Genomic DNA, 18,957 nt, shown 5'->3' with positions numbered 1-18,957 from the left:
AAAGGTAAGATTGAAAGCCTTTAAATAGTTTTCTGATGCCAAAAGCCCTTCCAGAGAATCTCACAAATTTCTCAAATTCTAGCTAAGAAGAAAATAACAAACCCGACATCATCTGCATCCCACTCTGGTTTATCCTAGCTATGTGTTGGATTGCAAGATTGTTGCAGGATGACATACATTTTATGCCAAATCCATGGCTTCTTATACAGTATTATAAACTTCTTCAATTCTTTCAGTAGAAATAACTTTTTATTTTGCCAATATGTGTATAAAATTATGAAATTAATTAAATTTTCAGTTAAATGTAATATATATTTTATATTTGAACATTTATATAATTAACTGAAAATTTAGATTTAAAAAGTTATTTATTAAATATGAAAATACTTTGTGTTAATCAATATTGACTCCCTCAGTGTTTCAGGACAACTTGCACATCCCTACTAGAGACCCACAATGAATATTTTATTTATCTTTGTAATAAGAAGATTCTTACTAAGATAAAAACTTTTTTCACAAATCTCAAATAGCTTGATGTTAAGAGGTGACTGTAGTTTTAAATTTACCTTTTTTCAGATGATGCTTTTGCTTTGCTCATATCGGAAATATGATTCTTCAAATCACCATCTCTGACAACCTGTAAGATATTAAACAACTGCATATTATTGACATCTTTTGTTCTTTAGAGAAGAAATGCTGACACCATACTGAATGTCCCTTCACTAGAAAAGCTAAATTAATTCACAGTGATTGCGTTTCTCCACCCTGTCACAAGCTCCTCTCCCTTCACACTATTTGATCCAGCTTTTAAAATAAACTATTGCTTTTTAAGTATGGAGTACGATTCTGCACTATAATTCAGGCCTACCAAAGTTCAGAAAGTCTGATTACAATAAAACAGAGACTTATTTCACTCATTTACTAGACATTATTTTCCTGTCAGTGACAGAATTTTATCAAGTTTTTGAAGAAGCCAGTAAATACTTTTCTTAAACTTACTTGACAATACTATGATATGCCCCAACATACTGATTTCTGACTCCAATTTTATCTATAGAATGACAAAAGCTAGAGGCACAGTGAGAAACATGGAGCATTTTGTGTTCTTATTTAAGCAAGACCTCAATACATTCCTTGGACAGAAACCATATCGTGCCAAGGACTCAATTTTCCTATCCATCTAAGGACATAGTGTCCTCAGGGCACACCGCTTCCTCAAATGGTGCCTCCAAGCAATTAAGGTTGCAGTCTACAGGACCATTAACTGAGCACCAGTACTTCCATCTGAGATGTACTATGAATGACAGACAAATACTCCCACTATGAAAAAAAAAAAATGTCCTCCAAGAGTTCAGTGGTTAATTTAAAGGTAGAAGACAGAAAAGGGGAAAATAGGTGTTCAAAGACATGGGTGCTGCGAATGAGTATGATAAAGCACTCTTCTCAAGGAAATACAGGCAAGAAATACAGCCGACTATACACATACAGCTATCCACCCCCTCCCTCAATCCCCTGCTCCCCAAAGAAATTCGTAAAAACTCTCAAAAGTCCTTATTGTTCAGCACATAAAAATAGTCAGGTTTGTTATTACTGGAAAATTCCACTCCACTGCGAAAAGCATAAAGGAGATGAAGTATGAAACAGGCTTATTTCCAAACTTACATGAAAGCAGAATATTTTCCCAGCATCCAGGAAGAAAATTCTTAACTTTTCATAAGAATTCCAGCTTGACTCAAGTTAACAGGTGTCTTAGCTTTGTCCAAGCACCCTTCCAGTGTACACTATCTTGAAATCCTTTAAACAAAATAAAAATAACAAGAGAAAAGTTTTGTCCACCACATTACTGATAATTTCATTAATTACAAAGTCTGGATTATTCCAACCAGGTTGCAGGTCTTAGTGGGTGGAAATCAGACCCTTGGATTCAAGTAACCAAGAGCTGTTTTGCTTCCAGCAAAAGCAGGACCCGCTGTCATGCAGATGATGAACAGTCTGCCAGAGCCAATAGTGCCTATATATTATTGTGTACTGAACTGCTGTACAAGTGGAGCCAGCTACTGAGCTGAACCATCTTGAACTGCAAGGTCTTTGTTTGTCCAAATTCACCACAAAGTATGTCAGTAAGCATTAAAGTACTTACTGATGCTCCAGGTCAAGAGGAGAAGTCAAATAAAAAAGAAAAAGCACAAGAACAAAACAAAAAAAACTCCAACAAAACTAACAATAGATGAGAAGGAGCAAGGAAAAAATGAAAAGAGAAATGCACACAGCAGCAATCCAGAGAGATGGGGTGGGACATCTATGCATACTGAAGAAAAAAAAAAAAACCTCTTTAACATTTGACTAGATAATGCAGAAAAAACTTCCAAATTAATTTAAAACTTTTAATATTATCCTTATTTTGAATAAACATTTAATAGAAAACTAAAGGCAGAAGGTGAATGAATTTACACATATTTTAAACAATGCCAGCTGCCTTTCAGTGGTAGCAGAGCAGATGAAAAATTAGCATTAGTTCTGCTTGCAAAGGACCAACAACAACTGAATGAAAGCACTTCAATTTGGAGGGAAGCACAGGAGAGCAAGAAGTGCTGACTAAGTAGAATTCCAAACCGATAAATGCTGGATTGTCTGCAATCTCCCTTTCCCTTTCCACCTTGCCTGTGAAATGTTATCTCATTCATTCTCCCATCTAGACAGGGGAAACAGGCAGTCTCCACAAGATCAGAAAGCAACACTGTAATAATTGCTGTAATAATGCTATCAACAGTAAAATAAATTAAATGGCCTGCGTGAAGTTACACGTTTTTTTCATATTTTCCTTTCTTCTCAGAAGAGCACATATTTGCCTCACACCTAGATGAATTCTTTGTCACTGAGTCCCCTTCTCTGCTGATCCAGATTTTCAACACCCTGAAAATTTGACACTCAATGACAAAGTTCATGCAAAAGCAAAGAGGATAGCCCCTCCAGTATTTACCTTTCCTATGAAATTCTGGCATTTGCCAAAATCTAAAATCAAGAACAACATGTAATCCATGGAACTCCTAGTTCTTAGATAAATACTCTAACCACAAAACTACCAAATGGCAAGGACAATCACAAAGCAATTTTCTTTTGCTCAAAACAATGGCTAAAGAAATGAACTTGCACTGTTTCATTCAGACTTCATGTTCAGATGTGTCTATTAGGCATTACTGGGAGTGCCTACAGAGGACTTGTACAAACTCCATCCTCTCCATCCTCCTGAATATATATATATAATATACATACATATGTACTAGAAGAACAGCAAGATGCTGCCACTCCAAGGCAGCAATACTTCTGGTCAGACGTCATAACAGGATTCAGAGGAGATTTTACTGACACAAGTTTTAGGTGTCCCAGTGTAGCAAGGATGTCAACTTATTGAAGCAAGTTCAGAAGGGGGTAATAAAAATGACTGGAGTGACGGAACAATTCTCCTATACAAAGAAAGACTGAAACAGTTGGGACTCTTCACCCTGGAGATGAGAAGGCTCTGGGGAAACCTCAGAGCAGCCTTCAAGCACCTAGAGAGAGACTACCAGAAAGCTGGATAGGAATTTTTTACAAGGGTGGGCAGAGACAGGACGAGAGGCAACACAATTGCTTTAAACTGAAAGGAGGAAGGTTTAGGTTAGACACTAGGAAGAAAAAACACATAGTCAGTTATAACAGATTAGTGCTGAGCATTTCTGTTGTCATTCAAATAACATGATAGTAGAAAGAAATTCTCATAAATTAAACATACAATAATGTAGCATCTGAGGCTCAAAATTTTTATTTTAACCAAGAAACCTCTACTTTCACATTAGGTTTCTCTTTCTCACTGAAACTGGCAGAAATCCTATCTCTCAAAGCCACAGAGAGTTTTTGTGATAAAATCCTGCTATTAAAACTCTCTCTTACAGAAAACAGGGATAATCGCTCTGTTCCTGAAAATGAAGGACATTCTCCGTTTACATAAAGAGAATTCACATGTTCCATTGACCAAAATACTTTAACACAGAACATGCCTGCCTTAGAAATATAAATGTAATTTTAATAAAATTTAAAGAACCTTTGCATTTTCTTTACTTAAATACCTTTTGTCCCTCAAGAAACCAAGCTACCACACACAAGAAAACCACACAAATAATTTTTTAAAAATCCCCACAAAATCCCAACAACAGCCAAAAAAAAACCCCAAAAAACAACAACAAACAAACAAAAAACAAACAAACAAAAAACCCCAAAAAAACCCAAAAAAACCACAACCAGAAAATAGACTACTTCAAAGAGCAAGAAATGTCTGAAATTTTCTATGGCTAATACTAGGATCTTCCTGCAAAGCACTGGTCCCAAAAAAAACAGTTCTCTCCAAGAGAAACCAGAAAAATCAAAACCCAGTATGGATATACAAAGTTTATCAATACTACCGAATCTGTTCTACTTGCACTATATTCTGTTACATTTTTATTTTCCAGAAACTTGTGCTCTTCATAAATACTATATAGAAAGGTATATTTTTGAGTCTGTTAAGTATATGTTAAAACACAGTATCTTATTATCATAAAAGGAGGAGTTGCTAAAATTACATATCAAATTATACTTATGAAGAGAAACACCAAAATTTAAGTTTTTTATGTCTATCTATCACAATAGCTCTACAAAACCTGTAAGACTGTTCATCTACACATATATATTTCCATATTTTACTTTGTATCCAAAGCTTGGTGCAACCCAAAATATTTTCAAAGGCAAAGCTCAGACTTCAATTTTGATTATCACGGAGCTATTGATTTGAAAGATTAAAAAAATTAATAAGACTGCAGCAATGAAGTCATTACTTTGATGTGTACCTACTTATCAGACAGTGCAAGCAAGTAGCTGAACAAAATCCATGGTAAAGGCTACAGTACTGAAAAAAGGCCAACTAGTACACAAAAAAAAGGAAGGAGTACAAAATCTCAGGTGACAGAATAGTGTCAAAACACAACGCTTTAAAAATTAAATAGAAAAACTATAAGTACGAACTGAGAAAACACAATTATTTAAAAGGTCACAAATGCTAGGCAGAAGAAAACCTATATTGAAACCCTGAAGCTGGTTACATTCTGGGCTTCCAAAAGCACTTCTGCCTTTCACGGCAGTACATGTGTGTTCTCCCAGTTCAATGCAGACTAAATCACAAGCAAATGCATTTTTCATATTATCTCATTTCATGCATCCCAAAGTCTCAGAAGCTGTTAATGGGTCAAAATATTCTTTTTAAAGTACTTGTAAGTCTGTTTAAACATAATCATATAAAAAGACTTCTGCATTCTTTGTGCTCTAGGCAATCTTAATTCCAAAATACCACTTGTGATTTACATTTTTAAACACTGAAGCAAATTGTTTGCAAGAACGGACTATTTACCTAAGTGAATTCACATTTGTAGGAATATACTCTGTGTTAAAAATTTAGGATAACCAGCAACACATGGCAGCTGGTCATGGTCTCTGTAGCAACAGCAACCTACCCAAAAATCTTGTAGAGAGCAGGTAAACACTGTGATAACCAGCATTCTAAATATAGCAAAACCACACAACACGCCATACAGAAATGAGCAGTATGTTACCTAGCATCGCACAAAATAATTACTCACCAGGACAGAATACTCTTCCTTTGACAGCAGTAAGAAATGGCCACTGCTATTAACACAGTGGTGCAGTCTCCCCCATCTCATCCTCCTGCACCATAAGGAGGACTGCCCATTTGCAGGTGTTCCAGCAACTGTACCTTAAGTAGTTCCTTTGTCAATTTAATCCTTTACTCTTTCATACTTAGCATATTGTTTCCAAGTTCAGTGTCTCAAATGACAACCTACGCAACTATCTTTTTGAAAAAAATGGTTGGTTGTGGGTTGTTTTTTGGGGTTTTTTTTTTTTCCAAGAATGCAGTTCTATTTTAATGCTATACAAAGTAGCAAAGTTACTGCATGTGAACAATTTCCTTAATAAAAATGTGATGCTTATTGTTAGGTAAAAAATCTCACAAGCTATTGGAGATGCCAGAGTTATTTGTACAAACTGCTTTGTATCCTAAAATCTCAATGCACAGAACGATCCATAGAAGCTTTGGTTACCGATAAACCATACTAAAAATCTGGGGAAATCCTTCAAGCTTCACAATTAAGTTTCAAGTTGGCAAATACTACACTGTACTCAATCACAATGCATTAAACAGAGCCATATATATAAAGAATGATAACTAATGTAGTAGTGACAATCTGTTTCCTGAAGTTGACTATTCCTAGCCCAGTTCCTGAACCTTTACAAGCACTGGAAAACAAAACCAGACTTCCCCCCCATGCCGAACCTTCGGCTGTATTTCACAGCAATTAAAGTCCTAATCAATAGCCCAGAGAGAGTCAATTATCAGGACTGGCTGGTTTTGTAACTGAATTGTAAAACAGGATGGAATGGCACTGAGTACACACTGAACAGCTATCTCTTCCTATTAATATATAGCAGTACAAAAGGTTTTAGTGCCATCAAAGTATTATAGCATACCTAAAAGTACCTTAGAAGTGTTTTTTTTTTTTTTCATGAGAAAATGTTTGTTCAAGATAGTAGAAAAACTGTTTCTTCCAGATGTAATTTTAAGACTTTATGTGGAAATGGCAGAAAATAATCCCTTACCTAATGACTACTCAAGACCTCTAAGCAGATAAAAAAAGAAGTTTTTGGTGGAAGAGAGCCTAATTCATAAATCTAAAACAAAATTAAAAGGCTAACAACCTTCACTAGTCAAAGAAAAAATACTTCTGAAAATCAGTTACTGCTTTTCCCTTATGCCATTTGCCATAAATATTTATAGTAGGGAACAAAAAAGTCAGCTGATTCGCTTACCCGTTGCTGCATTATAGCAAAACGCCAACTTTTTGACGTGACTAGGTAAACTGCAGCATATAATCAGACATTCAAAATGACATACATAAAACTTCACAGGCAACTGAAGCACCAAAGTCCTTTACAGAAGGCTGCCAACTATGTCATGCAGCCATTAGCACTAGTCCACTTGACTGCAAAAACAAAGTCTGACAAAAGCAGCCAAAAAACCTAAGCAAGCAATCAAGAAAAGCATTTGCTGGGAAAGGAGCAGACTAAAACACAACCAGTACTTTATTTCTTGCCTGGAAAGAAGCTCTTAGAAAGTTACTAGCATTGCAGGCATAAGGTTACTTCAAGATGCGACAAACTTGCTGTCATCAGGGTCACATAGTATCACGTTCAAAGTTTATGTGATTTAAGCTGACAGAAATACTGCATTAGTCAGCTACTTCTTGCCCAGCCGGCATAACCCTTTTATCAGGCAGGAGGTGGATGGCACAGGGAGGGAGGAGGAAGCAATAAAAACAGCCAGAAGGAAAAGGAAAACCACAGCAGAAACTAAGTATTTCCCTACACCATGAACTGAATGAGATCTGGAAACCTAGGAACTTTTGCCAGCTCTTGGAAAAGCTTAATACATTGGTAAATGTCAGAGGTGCTTTCTGGCACTTAACCCAGTGATTGCTCCTTTGGGTTACACTGTCTTGATGGTTAAGATCAGTCTGTAAAAAAATCAACTCAAAGATCTAAACTTCCTAGTTCACAAACCTGAAAAAGCAAACCTGCAATCCTGGTTTTAATCTAGATTAAAAAATTAAAAAGAAAAAAACTCCATGGCTTCATGTTGCAGATTTATCTACCTAAATATACATCAAACCCTTCAAACCTCATTGATGTGCAGAAACACAGTCATAACAACCCATAATACTCCCTGTTATCCCTTTCAAAAATCTTGATTTGTACCACTTATTTAAGAATTAACCTTGGAACAATTACAACAGTATGACCTACCTCTAGTTTGCAACCCCTGGGCACCCTGTTTCTCAGTAATTTTAAGTTTTATAAAGGATGTAGTGGAAGTTTTTATGTGCCTTGTAATATACTAATTGTTTTGGGGTGACACTTTCAGGACTGTTGCCTCTGCAGCTGTTGCAAAAGAAAGGAAGGATGTTTGGGTGCTCCCGCCTCTCTGCTGGTTCCAGTCTTCCTATGGTTCCTGCATTTCCAAATGGAAACCATGCTGAATCACCCCTGTTCCCAGGACACACACTGGATAGTTCATAATCTTCTTGATGCTTAGCACAGGATATTGGACAGTTAAGCTGTGGATAGTGGCAGGGCCTGGAAACATACCCATTGATACGCTGCTGTTATAAATCTCTCCTAAGCACTCACACAAGCAGTTGCCTTGTTCAGCACTCTCACACTCACTCCAAGAAACCTGACATCCCCTCTAAGTTCTTTAAGGAGTTTCAACGCTTCAATTACTGCAGTTATACTCCAGAGCCAGGGTGAGTTGATTAGCACTCAGTGGTTTTGAACATTAGCAATTCGTACTACGGGAGCTATCTCCTAAGAGCACGCAGCTCACATATACTGGAATTCAAGGAGATGTTTCAAATAACATACTGAGAGCCAAAAAACAGGTGATCCCCAACTGTGCCTAGCAGAGTATCACCATGAATTTTAAAGACTTCGAAGTTTCTAATCATGTGACACACTGCTGACAAGCTGTTGAGTGAGAAGCTGAACTAAACTAAAACCTAAACACAAGGTGAAATAGCAAACTCCTTCTGTAAACTCAAAGGACTTCACAGAGCCTCTCACCTTTTTCTCTTTACATGTAGCTTCTTACATGTAATTTCAGGGAAGTTGCTCCTAGCAGCAGTAAGATAACTAACACAAATCTTCTGCCAAAACAACTGAATATCCTTCAAGCTCAAAATCTTAAATTTGGAAAATAACCTGTGAAGTTCTTGAATGCGAAAACTAAAATATGAGCACTGCCACCTCCAACACCTGACCTGAAAGTTAAGCCTGAGATCAGGTATTGCTTTACACAAACATATATTGGGTGTCACTTCACATACCAAGACTACTCCTTGATTTGAGATAATTTCCACCCTTTCTGAAAAAGAAAAATACAGAAAGAATCCTTTCTTTAAATTAAACTTTTAAAAAAAAAGTTATTTTGCTTAATTTATAGTGGCACAAAAAAAATCACAATAGTGAACTGAAACATCAGAAACTATGTATTAAAATTATCTTGACATTAAAAAAATGTTTTCAGGAAGGGACATTATCTTGTCACTCCCCAGCCAAAGACATTAAAAGATATTCCAACACAGACTTGCATTTCCAGAAAAATCCTTTGGTCATAAGTATAATTTCAGTGAAGGATTAAGCAAAAGATGGGGCTATCCCATAAGCAACATCCAGTTACTCAGGGTTACACAAACTACACACTGAAAGCTTCCTGAAAAAAAAAAAAAAAAAAAAAAAAAAAAAAGAGAAGCCTTTTCATGAAATGTAACCCAAAAAGGTAGTGCAGACACATATTTCTTTGAAGAAATATAATTCGTGGGAATACACTTATTGTAGAGCTAATTTTCTCATGCTGGAAAAATTAGTACACAAAAATCAACCTTCACACCACAAGGTTATATAGAAGCTTCACGATGTTTTTACATCATACAGGTACAAAGGAATTTACTTTCTGCCTATACATACCATTGAAAGATTATTGCTCCAAGTAACCATCACAGTTTGTCCACCTGTGTATTTCTAAACATTTCACACAAAGCTTTCGGTGGCTGAAAGCAGTTTACAATGAAGAAAAACACCACCCCACCCTGATGTGCAACCCATTTCTCAAACCTCTGTCGAGCATTTGAACCGGTATCTACAAAGAAACACTTGCTGTGCTAGATTTCCACTCCTAAAAAAAAAAAAAAAAAAAAAAAAAAAAAGGCAGAAAAAAACAGGAAAAGGAAAAAACAAAAAAGAAGAAGAAAGAAAAAGAAAAACCAAACCACAAATGTTGACAAACTCCTACTCACGGAGCGTTAAGTGAAACAGACGTTGGGCAGGCCAAGTCGTAAGGCACATGAAGCAAATGTTATTCCAAAGGCCGTATTTTCCACCCAAAGCCCATGCTCGGGCTACCCCTCCGGCGGGGCAGCGGGGCAGAGCCGCAGCGTTGGGGGCGGCAGGGGCAGGGCTGAACGCAGCCCCGGCTGCTGCAGGGCCGCCGGGCCGAGCAGGGAGCGGCACGGGCCGGCTGCGCACCGCACGGAGTACGGGGACACGATCGTCCCGCGCCCGGCGCGGGGCTCCGCGCACCGCCGGCTCCACCCCGCCCGCGGCCGGGCCCGGAAACGAGGACCGCTCCCACCGCAGGGCCTGCGGGCGAGAGCGCGCAGGGCGCGGCTCCCGCAGAGAGCCGCCGTGCCCGAGCGGCTCCGCACACATCCCCCGGCGCCCGCAGGAGCGCGCCCGGCAGCCCCGGGGAGCCCGGCACACAGGAGCCGAGCCCCGCCCCAGCCCCGCTCCCGGCCCCGGCCCTGCCCCGCTGCGGCCCGCTCCGCCTTGCCCAAGGCGATGTCCGCTGGCGGGGCTTCGCTTTGGCGGCGGGCGGGGAGCCCCCACTCACCCCGCGGCGCTCGGGCGGGGGCGGCGGCGGCGGCTCGGCGCTGCGCCCCCGCCGTGCTCCTGCGGCGGCGGCAGGACCTGCCCGCACCGCAGCGCGTCACCGGCCCCGCCGCGCCCCGCCCGCGCGCAAGCGCCGCCGCCGCGAGGAGCGCGGTGCCCGGTGCCCGGCCCGTCCGGAGCGCACGGATGGAGCGGCGCCGCTTGAGCCGCGTGAATCCCCCTGGCTGGCCGCCCCGCACCAGCCACTCGCGCCTGAGCAGTACGTCTTCTGTGAGATACACAAGTGTCTAATGGGGGACCGGCGGGGAGCAAGAGCATGGAAGCAGGCTTTTCTCGGTGGTTCGGGAGCAGTACGAAAAGAGGCAACGGGCACAAACTGATGCACAGGAAGTTCCACCTGAACACAAGGAAGAGCTTCTTTGTTGTGCGGATGACCACGTAGTGGCACAGATTGTCCAGAGAGGTTGTGGAGTCTCCTGCACTGGAGATACTTAAGAACCCTCTGGGCATCATCCTGTGTGGTATGCTGTAGGATGACCCTGCTCGAGCAGGGATGTTGGACCACATAACCCACTGTCGTCCCTTCCAACCTGACCTATTACGTGATTCTGCAATACCTTTGTGGGGCGCTTCACCCCCGCCCAACCTTTATACACAGTTTGTTGTGGCACATAAGTACCTGAACCCAAAGAATCCTGCTGCCCTGGGCACTGAAGTACCACAGCAAATTCATAGTCAAAGACTTTGTATGCCTCCTCACACAACAACCCCCCCTTTCCTTTCCCCTGAGAATCTTTGCAAAAGAAAAGTAATACCTCATACGCTTCACAAAACATTTTATGGCAAATTAACCTCCATGTGCCTAGCACCTGGAGGTGCTATGAGCCATGCACTAGTATCATTGATGACTTCTAGAAATGGGTAATTTAATCTCCCTGATACTGTCAAACTGGAACAACTAGGTATTTCCTTTCTCATTAAGGTAATCAAATGAAGAAACTACTAAGAATCTGTGGCCAAATCTTTATACTGATTTTACAAATCTGACATGGGAAAAGCAACCCTTTAGTAAATGGTCAGCAGACTGAAATCAAGTTCAAATCCCACTTACACCCATTATATAGGCATAATCCCTACTAGAACGATGCAAAGTTAATTTCCCAGTAACAATGTGTATACATAGAGTTACCCATTCTAATTCTTGCTCAGTAAAAAGCTGATTTCAAATCCTTTAAATCTACACTTTTATTCATCTTCCCTTTCAAAGGACAGATACCTGGACACAGCACTTGCAACTCCTGTCCTATACACATCATTCAATACTCACAAAGGCAAGAGTAAAGATAGCCTTTTCTACTGTCTAGGAGGTAGCTGTGCATTTTGTGTGCAGTCTGCAACTCTCCCATAGGGCTGATTCACCAGAAGTGTGGTTTATAGTTACTGTTTGTTAGTCCTTTAACTTGGGTTACAGTGTTAGAAAGGTGAATTCTGCTTTTCATCCATGCAACAGTACACAGATGATCTGCACAGCATGCATACACATCCATACCTTATGATTACAGAACAAAGCTGCTTTACTGGCAAGTTAGCGGAAAACAACGCAAGTGAGGAGCAGTGAACTAATTTTGTCAAGGTATGACAGATGGGAGATCCTGGTCCTCCTACCTCCTATTTATGCATAACTGCTTATATACATTTTAAGTCCTCATCCTGCCATACTAACAAAAATAGATAGCCAGACATTCATTTATTCAGTTATTCTCATGGTCTTTCTCCAGCAAATAATTCAACATTAATTATACTTCCTAGAACTTGTAAACCCATGGGCTTTAATCAGAAAACATATGAGTATTGGGAAGGATCTTCCTCCCCCTTTTAAAAGTTTCTCCAGGTATCTAGCATGAACGAAAAGAGCACATTATCAGAACTTTGTCACTGCGTTGGCAACAGATAGGAACAGTCTCGCTTGTTCCATAACACTGGTCACATTGGGAAATGGGTAAGAGAATACTTAAAAGAGAATTCAGTACAGCTACAAGTTGTCTGTGAATTCTATTAATGGAATTATTTTAAATGCATAGCTCTGTCTAAAGCAAAGCAGAAGACATGGAAGTACTCAAGTATGACTCAGGCAAATACAAAAATAGTATCGGACAGACTCTGGCAAGTAAAGGACAAATAAAGGGGGTGTAGATAAAAATCTCTCAAATATTTTGAAGGTGAAATCAGAGTCAGTTTATTTAAGTTAGTTATGAAAATAATGTTTTAAAACAGCTCTGTATGTGTCCTGGCACATGACAAAAATAAATCAGTTAAATATATGAGAATTTTCTACTAAAAAAAGAGGGCCCAGCAGCAGCTCTATTAATTTAACGCTGGTAAAAGTGTGATGTCATTTAAGAAAAAAATGAATTATAGTAATGGGCCTAATCAAAATACTCATTTCCGTATCAGTTACTGAAATCTATTAACTTTTTTCACTCCATGTAAACAAAAATGCAGAACATAGTTAATATAAGTGCTGCATTCATCTTGATTATTTCAACCAAAAGACCATTCTATGTAGAACTCCTATTTTTACTAGCTAAAGTTAAAGGTCACTGAACAATTGAACCTAGAATTGTTTTTTTTTGGCAGGTAAACTGGTTCCTAGTTTAGGATTTATTTCTAAGGAGAACAACTTTACCTTTAGAAAACACGTTTCTGTTTACAGAGTGTAAAAATGGTGTAGCAGGCCATTGCTAAGCTTATTTACATAACAATTCTCACAAATTCAGATGCATTTTTCTTATATGAGACAGCAGGAATATGCCCTAGCTTTATTTATTTTCAAACACAATACTGTGTGCAAAAGTGAATTGTTTATCCATTGAATTTTTTACAAAAAGTAAATATAATTATTATTCTTTGGTTTCACAAAATTTTTAACACTTAAAGTAGAATCTTTAACAAGCATACAAAACTATTTCAAATTATTTACATTTAATTTAACCAGAGCAAATAATAAATTTGAAAATAAGGTGATGGTAAATTATAGGGCCATCAAGTAAAAGCTTGATGGGGAGCTAAGAATGCATCTCTGAAAATTGCAGCAACAGTGACACTAGACTGTGGAGCAGAATGGGTTCCACCAAAATTAAGTCTCTAGGTTTGACTAAGTGACCCACCTAGCAGATGAGAGAAAGGCTGTGGATGTTGTCTACCTGAACTTCAATAAAGCCTTTGATACTCTCTCTCTCACAGCTTCTTCCTGGAGAAATTGGCTGCTCATGACTTAGGTGCAGTTTACTGGTTGAAAACTGGATGGATGCCTGGGATGAGGTATCTGGCTGACAGTCACTACTGGAGTTTGTTAGGGCTCGCTGCTGGGGCTGGTCCTGTTCAATGTCTTTTATCAATTATTTGGAGTACCACCTCAATTTTAGCAGACAACACTAAATTGGGAGGGAGTGTTGATCTGCTGGAGGGCAGGAAGACTCTGCAGAGGGATCTGGACAGGCTGGATCGATGAGCTGAGGCCAGTGGTATGAGATTCAATATGGTCAGGTACTCAGTCCCAGCCTTGGGTCACAACAACCCCATTCACTGCTACAGGCTTGGGGCAGAAAGACCGGAAAGCTGCTCAGCCAAAAAAGACCTAGGGGTCAACAGCAGATCCTGACCTGGGACACTGAGGAGTGTGGAGTGACCAGAGAAAGGCAATGGAGCTGATGAAGGGTCTGGAGCACAACTCTTATGAGGAGCAGCTGAGGGAGCTGGAGGTGTTTAGCCTGAAGATAAAGGAGAAAAGGACATTCAGGAGTGACCTTATCCCTCTCTTAAAACTACCTGAGAGTGTAGCAGGCAAGGGTTGGCCTCTTCTCTCAGGCAATTAGCAACTGGAGAACAACACATAGCCTCAAGATGGGCTAGGGCAGGCTCAGGTTGGACATGAGAAAGAATTTTGTCACTAAAAGAGTGGTTAAGCATTGAAATAAGCTAACTAGGGAGGTGGTGGTGTCACCATCCCAGGAAGTGTTCAGTAAATGACTAGACATGCAACTTAGGGCTATGGTTTAGTTGACATGGGGTGATTAGTCAAAGGCTGGACTTTAAGGTCTTTTCCAATTTTAATAACTTTATAATTTGTAGGAAATTCAGTCTTATGAATATACCTTTTAATGGGACAATCAATGGACTTAGAAGAAATATATACACATCTACACACTGTGTGGAAAGGCAAGGACATCAGAGGTGTCATAAGCTAAAAAAAGGAGCTTATAAGTTTACATAAATTTTGTTCATTTAGTATTGTTGACAAGGCAATGCAAGCAACAAATTGAGTCACAGATTACTGACATTTATGCAGAGACAAGTTTTCAGACAAAGATTGGCTCCTCAGTCCTGCATTTTTACAGGCTACTAAAAAAATATTTACTACTAAATAAGCTGTACAGCATGACTTTCAGGATCAGACCATACAACTAAAATAATCATGAAATATTTTAAAATATAATGGTTAGCCCCTCTGGAAGTAGGAAAGGGCTGTAAAGCATTAAAACAGACTGCCCAAGAAAGTGGTGGAGTCATGCGCTCTGGAAGTGTTCAGAAAGTGTGTGGATATGGCACCTGAGGAGGTGGTATAATGATGAACATGGTGGTGGTGCTGAATTGATGGCTTTTCCAAAGGTAAAAATTCTCTGATTCTATGATAAGAGCAAGGAGAATAAGAAAAAGCTCTTCAAAATAACTTAGTGGATAGCAACATATAAACATCTCTAGATCCTATTATGTTCCCTGTAATTATCAACTAGATAATCATTTCCTACTAAAACTTAACCTCTACCTAGTTAAATCTGCCTTGTCTGTTGCTATACACCTCTTATTAAACAGATCCAGTCAGTTCCAGATAATAAAGCTAACAACTCTTCATCACTCTTGAAAACAATCACTCCTTCATTTGGAAGCCAATGCTTGCCTACATGCACATTGGAGAATTTGTTTTGACTCTTTATCTCTAATGTATCTCACCAGTTAGAACAGTTTTTCTTTGAGATGATCTTTTGTGCTCTGTTATGCATGTATTTTAGTGCATAAAAAGCATTTTAGTTCAACTTCACATCTGTGCTTCATTCAGCCACTTTAGCCTTTGTAATACTACAAATGCAATAACATGTCAATATTCTTCAAAGAGAATTCAGAATGTACAGATTTGGTGCATATTTTCATCTAAGTTTCTAGGGACTGGGGGTGGGAAGGAGTGGGCACTGTTTTTCAGAGCAGGAAGCAGACAGTTTCTAAAGTGATGCACTGTTTCACAGGTTCATACCAAGTCAGCCACTTTTTTCCATATGCCTACTGACAATCACATTTAATTTATACATGCAGAATTTTAACATAATGCCCCATCCATGACCCAACCAAAATCAAAAGTGAATCTCGTCTGTTTCAGTCTATCAAGAAAAAAAAAAAAATTAAATGTGTATCATTTTCAGCCTACCTGAAGTTCGCCTTCTTTCTATTTATGCAGTATTTGCATACTTTGAGATCTCTCACTTTCCCTTTTTTCCCTGCACCAATTGCTTCCATTAAGAAGGACAACTAAAGCAATGGTAAGTTCCTGAAAAATCAGCAGTACTTTAAGTAAAAGGTAAAGAATAATCTTCAGAAGCAAGTATGAGATACCTCCTTCTTGGGGCAAGGCTAGGAAGACATCCTGCAGCAGATGACCATTTCCACAATGGACTTACGACATCTCTTGAGGGAGAGGACAGATCTCTGCTATTTAGAAAATGATAAACAATTGCAATTTTTTACAAAGAGGTCAATAAGTAATTCTACACATTTCAAATTCTTTAGAGCAAACAAAACAGACTTAAATCTGATTTTCATTTCACACAGTACTTGAAAGACTGGAAATGCCTTTTTGCTTATGCCAGACAAAATTTCTTTTACAGGATTTTTTTTTAAAGCCAAGTAATACAGGGCAAGTTTGCTCACTTCTCCTCTTTAGTATCCCTAAAAAATTCATAATGCTTTAGTATGAGTTTCTGCAGTGTAAAAATAGACACCCTGTGTTAGAAACTCATACAAAATACATCAGTACTTTCAAAATTAATGTAACATCATTTTAGAAAGACAAAAATAGCAATCAGTCAAATGACTGCACCCTAAACTGTCACATGGTTAGCTGAAGTTTTCTTAAATAAACCAGCCTATTTAAGTCAAGCATATGATGACATGTACTAACTGTATTACAGGAACAAGGGTACTCCATAATTAATACTGAAGCAAGTTTCTCATAATCCTTGATCTACTCCCACTTCACCAAGACAGAAGCACAAAACATGTGTTGGACATAACAAGCAAGTATTATATGAAGGTTGCTCTTCTGTCTTGCTTAACATTGTGGATTACTTTGTGGTGTAGTAGACTAAGGAAAAAATGGATACTTTTGTAATATATGCAAGGCATTTTAAATACTAGTAGTTTTGGTATACTATCCCCAGAAAAATAATAATAATTGTGTGTAATATAAAAATAAATAAAAACTGATTTTATTTCTCTTTATTTTCTCACGTGCATATCACATGTACCAGAAGTTAGATCAGCCCTTCAAAGCATTTTTGTCAAGGCACTTCATTGTATCATTTCAGACTGAGGTGCTTTGATGTTCTCAATGCCTTGCTTGGAGGTTATTGCACTGAACATGTATTACCTTTTTTAACTGCTTTGGTCATTTCACACACATAACCAACCTGGTGTTCATTTTTGATGCTTGGTATTTTATTCAAGGGAAGTGATAATTCCTTACATTTATTTAGGATTCATCCATTGCCATGATTACTTCAACAAAAGTCAGCTTATAATTTCTACCATAAAGTCTGCACAGAACCACAAACAGGTAGTTTAATGGAATACTCTCTGACAAACTTCAAACCTTTTCAGAAAGTAATTTCTGTTAAATATTGTGTTTTTAAAGAAAGATAATTTCATAGTGATATTATTATTATATGGACTACATCCCTTCTGTCCTGAAACGAAAAATAGAATTCCCATGAAAAACAACTACAGAAGAGAATGGTGGTCACTATCTTCTGTTTTAAAGACAGGCAGGTTTCACATACAGATGTTTTAACCAACATCAGGTTCAATAATAATGGTCTGTCCTTTCTACCATAACACTGGGATCATTACAAGATGTCTGCTACATTGTTGTATATCACCCCTGGAACTCCATATAAGCACAGTGCAGCTGTGAGCCATCAGACATTTCAGCAGTCATTAAACTAAAGATAACTTATTCTTTCAGATAAAAGTAGGTTGCTGTCATTGGTTTAAAAGGAGCTCTGACTGAAATTTCTCCTCTTGCTTCCCACCAAGCACAAATGCTCTATACTTTGAATGCTGAATAGAAAGGACAATGGATAAAGTTAGTTTAAAGCTTTTAGTTTAATCTTCAACTTTTTTTTTCCCCAAAGCCTTGGACATAAAATCTGCTGAAGATAGCCTCTGCCAGGTCAGTAAAGCACATTAGCCACTGTCTTCTACGTTGGTGATCTTAGCCTGAAACTGCAAGCATTCAGTAGCTCCCTAAGACGTCATCTCACGTCACCTGGCCTCCCTCTCAACAGAGATAATCAGACCCTGTACAGAACACAGAGATACGTACACTCTAGCACATGACGTTCATTAAAACGGAATGGGAAAGGAAGGGGAGGGAACGTCTGACAGAAGAGGAAATAAACCTATTTCGAGTCTGCTTTTCAGTTCAGCCGCCGCCCGCTCAGCCCACGGCGCCGGCGCCGCCTCCGCAGCGCGCCCCGGGCGGGCGGGCAGCGGCAGCGGCGTGCGGGCTCGGCGGGGAGCGCGGGGGCCGCGCCGCACAGGGTCACACAGCCGGCCAGGCTAGGAGACACGAGGTCATTTGGTCCGACCTGTCTGCTCAGCCAGATTCCAGCCTGCCCGTGGCACAGGTTTGTGTCTATACAGTTCTTGAGTATCTCCCGTGAGATACACAATCTCTCTGGGAAATCTGATCCAGTGCTCGGTCACCTGCACGGTAACGAAGTTCTTCCTCGTGGAAGTTCTTCAGGTGGGACTTCCTGTGCATCCGTTTGTGTACATTGCCTTTTGTCCTATTGCTCGGCGGCACTGAGAAAAACCTGGCTCCGTCCTGTCGACACAAGCCTTTTAGCTATTTATACAGCGTTCTCAACAGACTTGGACACAGACTCTGCTCCCGCTATGCGGCAGCGCCCCGCCGCCCTCAGCTCCCGCAGCCCCTTCCCAGCCCAGTCCCCACGCACTCAAGGCAGCCTCATGGCGCCCGAGCCCGCGCCGCGCAGGACGGAGCCGCAGCCCCGCCCCGCGTTGCTCGCGAGTGCAGCGGGTGCCGAGCGCTGCCCCGGCCGCTCTCGCCCCGCCTCGCTGCCATCGGTAAGCGGCGGC

The 18,957-nt window shown here is 39.9% G+C and overlaps 1 protein-coding gene and 1 long non-coding RNA gene across 7 annotated transcripts in view; both read right to left on the bottom strand.

The window, feature by feature from the left end:
- The window catches only part of AGTPBP1 (ATP/GTP binding carboxypeptidase 1), a 76,697-nt gene extending 66,018 nt beyond the window's left edge, over positions 1-10,679 (bottom strand). For 5 of the 6 annotated variants that reach the window (XR_012053166.1, XR_012053165.1, XM_072922687.1 and 2 more), the window contains exons 1-3: positions 10,529-10,679; positions 1,663-1,794; positions 567-637 (exon numbers count right to left, since the gene is read on the bottom strand). Coding sequence is in view for 4 of the 6 variants with exons in the window: in XM_072922687.1 (XP_072778788.1) it covers positions 567-598 (32 nt within the window). In the remaining 2 variants the exon portion in view is untranslated. Of the gene's footprint in view, positions 1-566; positions 638-1,662; positions 1,795-9,935; positions 10,407-10,528 lie in introns of those variants that run through there. The other variant, XM_030258858.4, reaches the window with a different exon arrangement.
- A 7,260-nt stretch (positions 10,680-17,939) lies between these two features.
- On the bottom strand, positions 17,940-18,952 carry LOC121468223 (uncharacterized). Its single transcript, XR_005978297.2, has 2 exons — positions 18,255-18,952; positions 17,940-18,153 (listed from the first exon to the last, which is right to left on the bottom strand). It is a non-coding gene; the product is annotated as an uncharacterized lncRNA (long non-coding RNA).
- Positions 18,953-18,957: the final 5 nt, after the last annotated feature.

Source organism: Taeniopygia guttata, chromosome Z, assembly GCF_048771995.1.
Source record: "Taeniopygia guttata chromosome Z, bTaeGut7.mat, whole genome shotgun sequence".
Taxonomy (NCBI): Eukaryota; Metazoa; Chordata; class Aves; order Passeriformes; family Estrildidae; genus Taeniopygia; species Taeniopygia guttata.
Note: the sequence above shows the minus strand (reverse complement) of the source record. Positions and strands in the feature narration are given on the sequence as shown.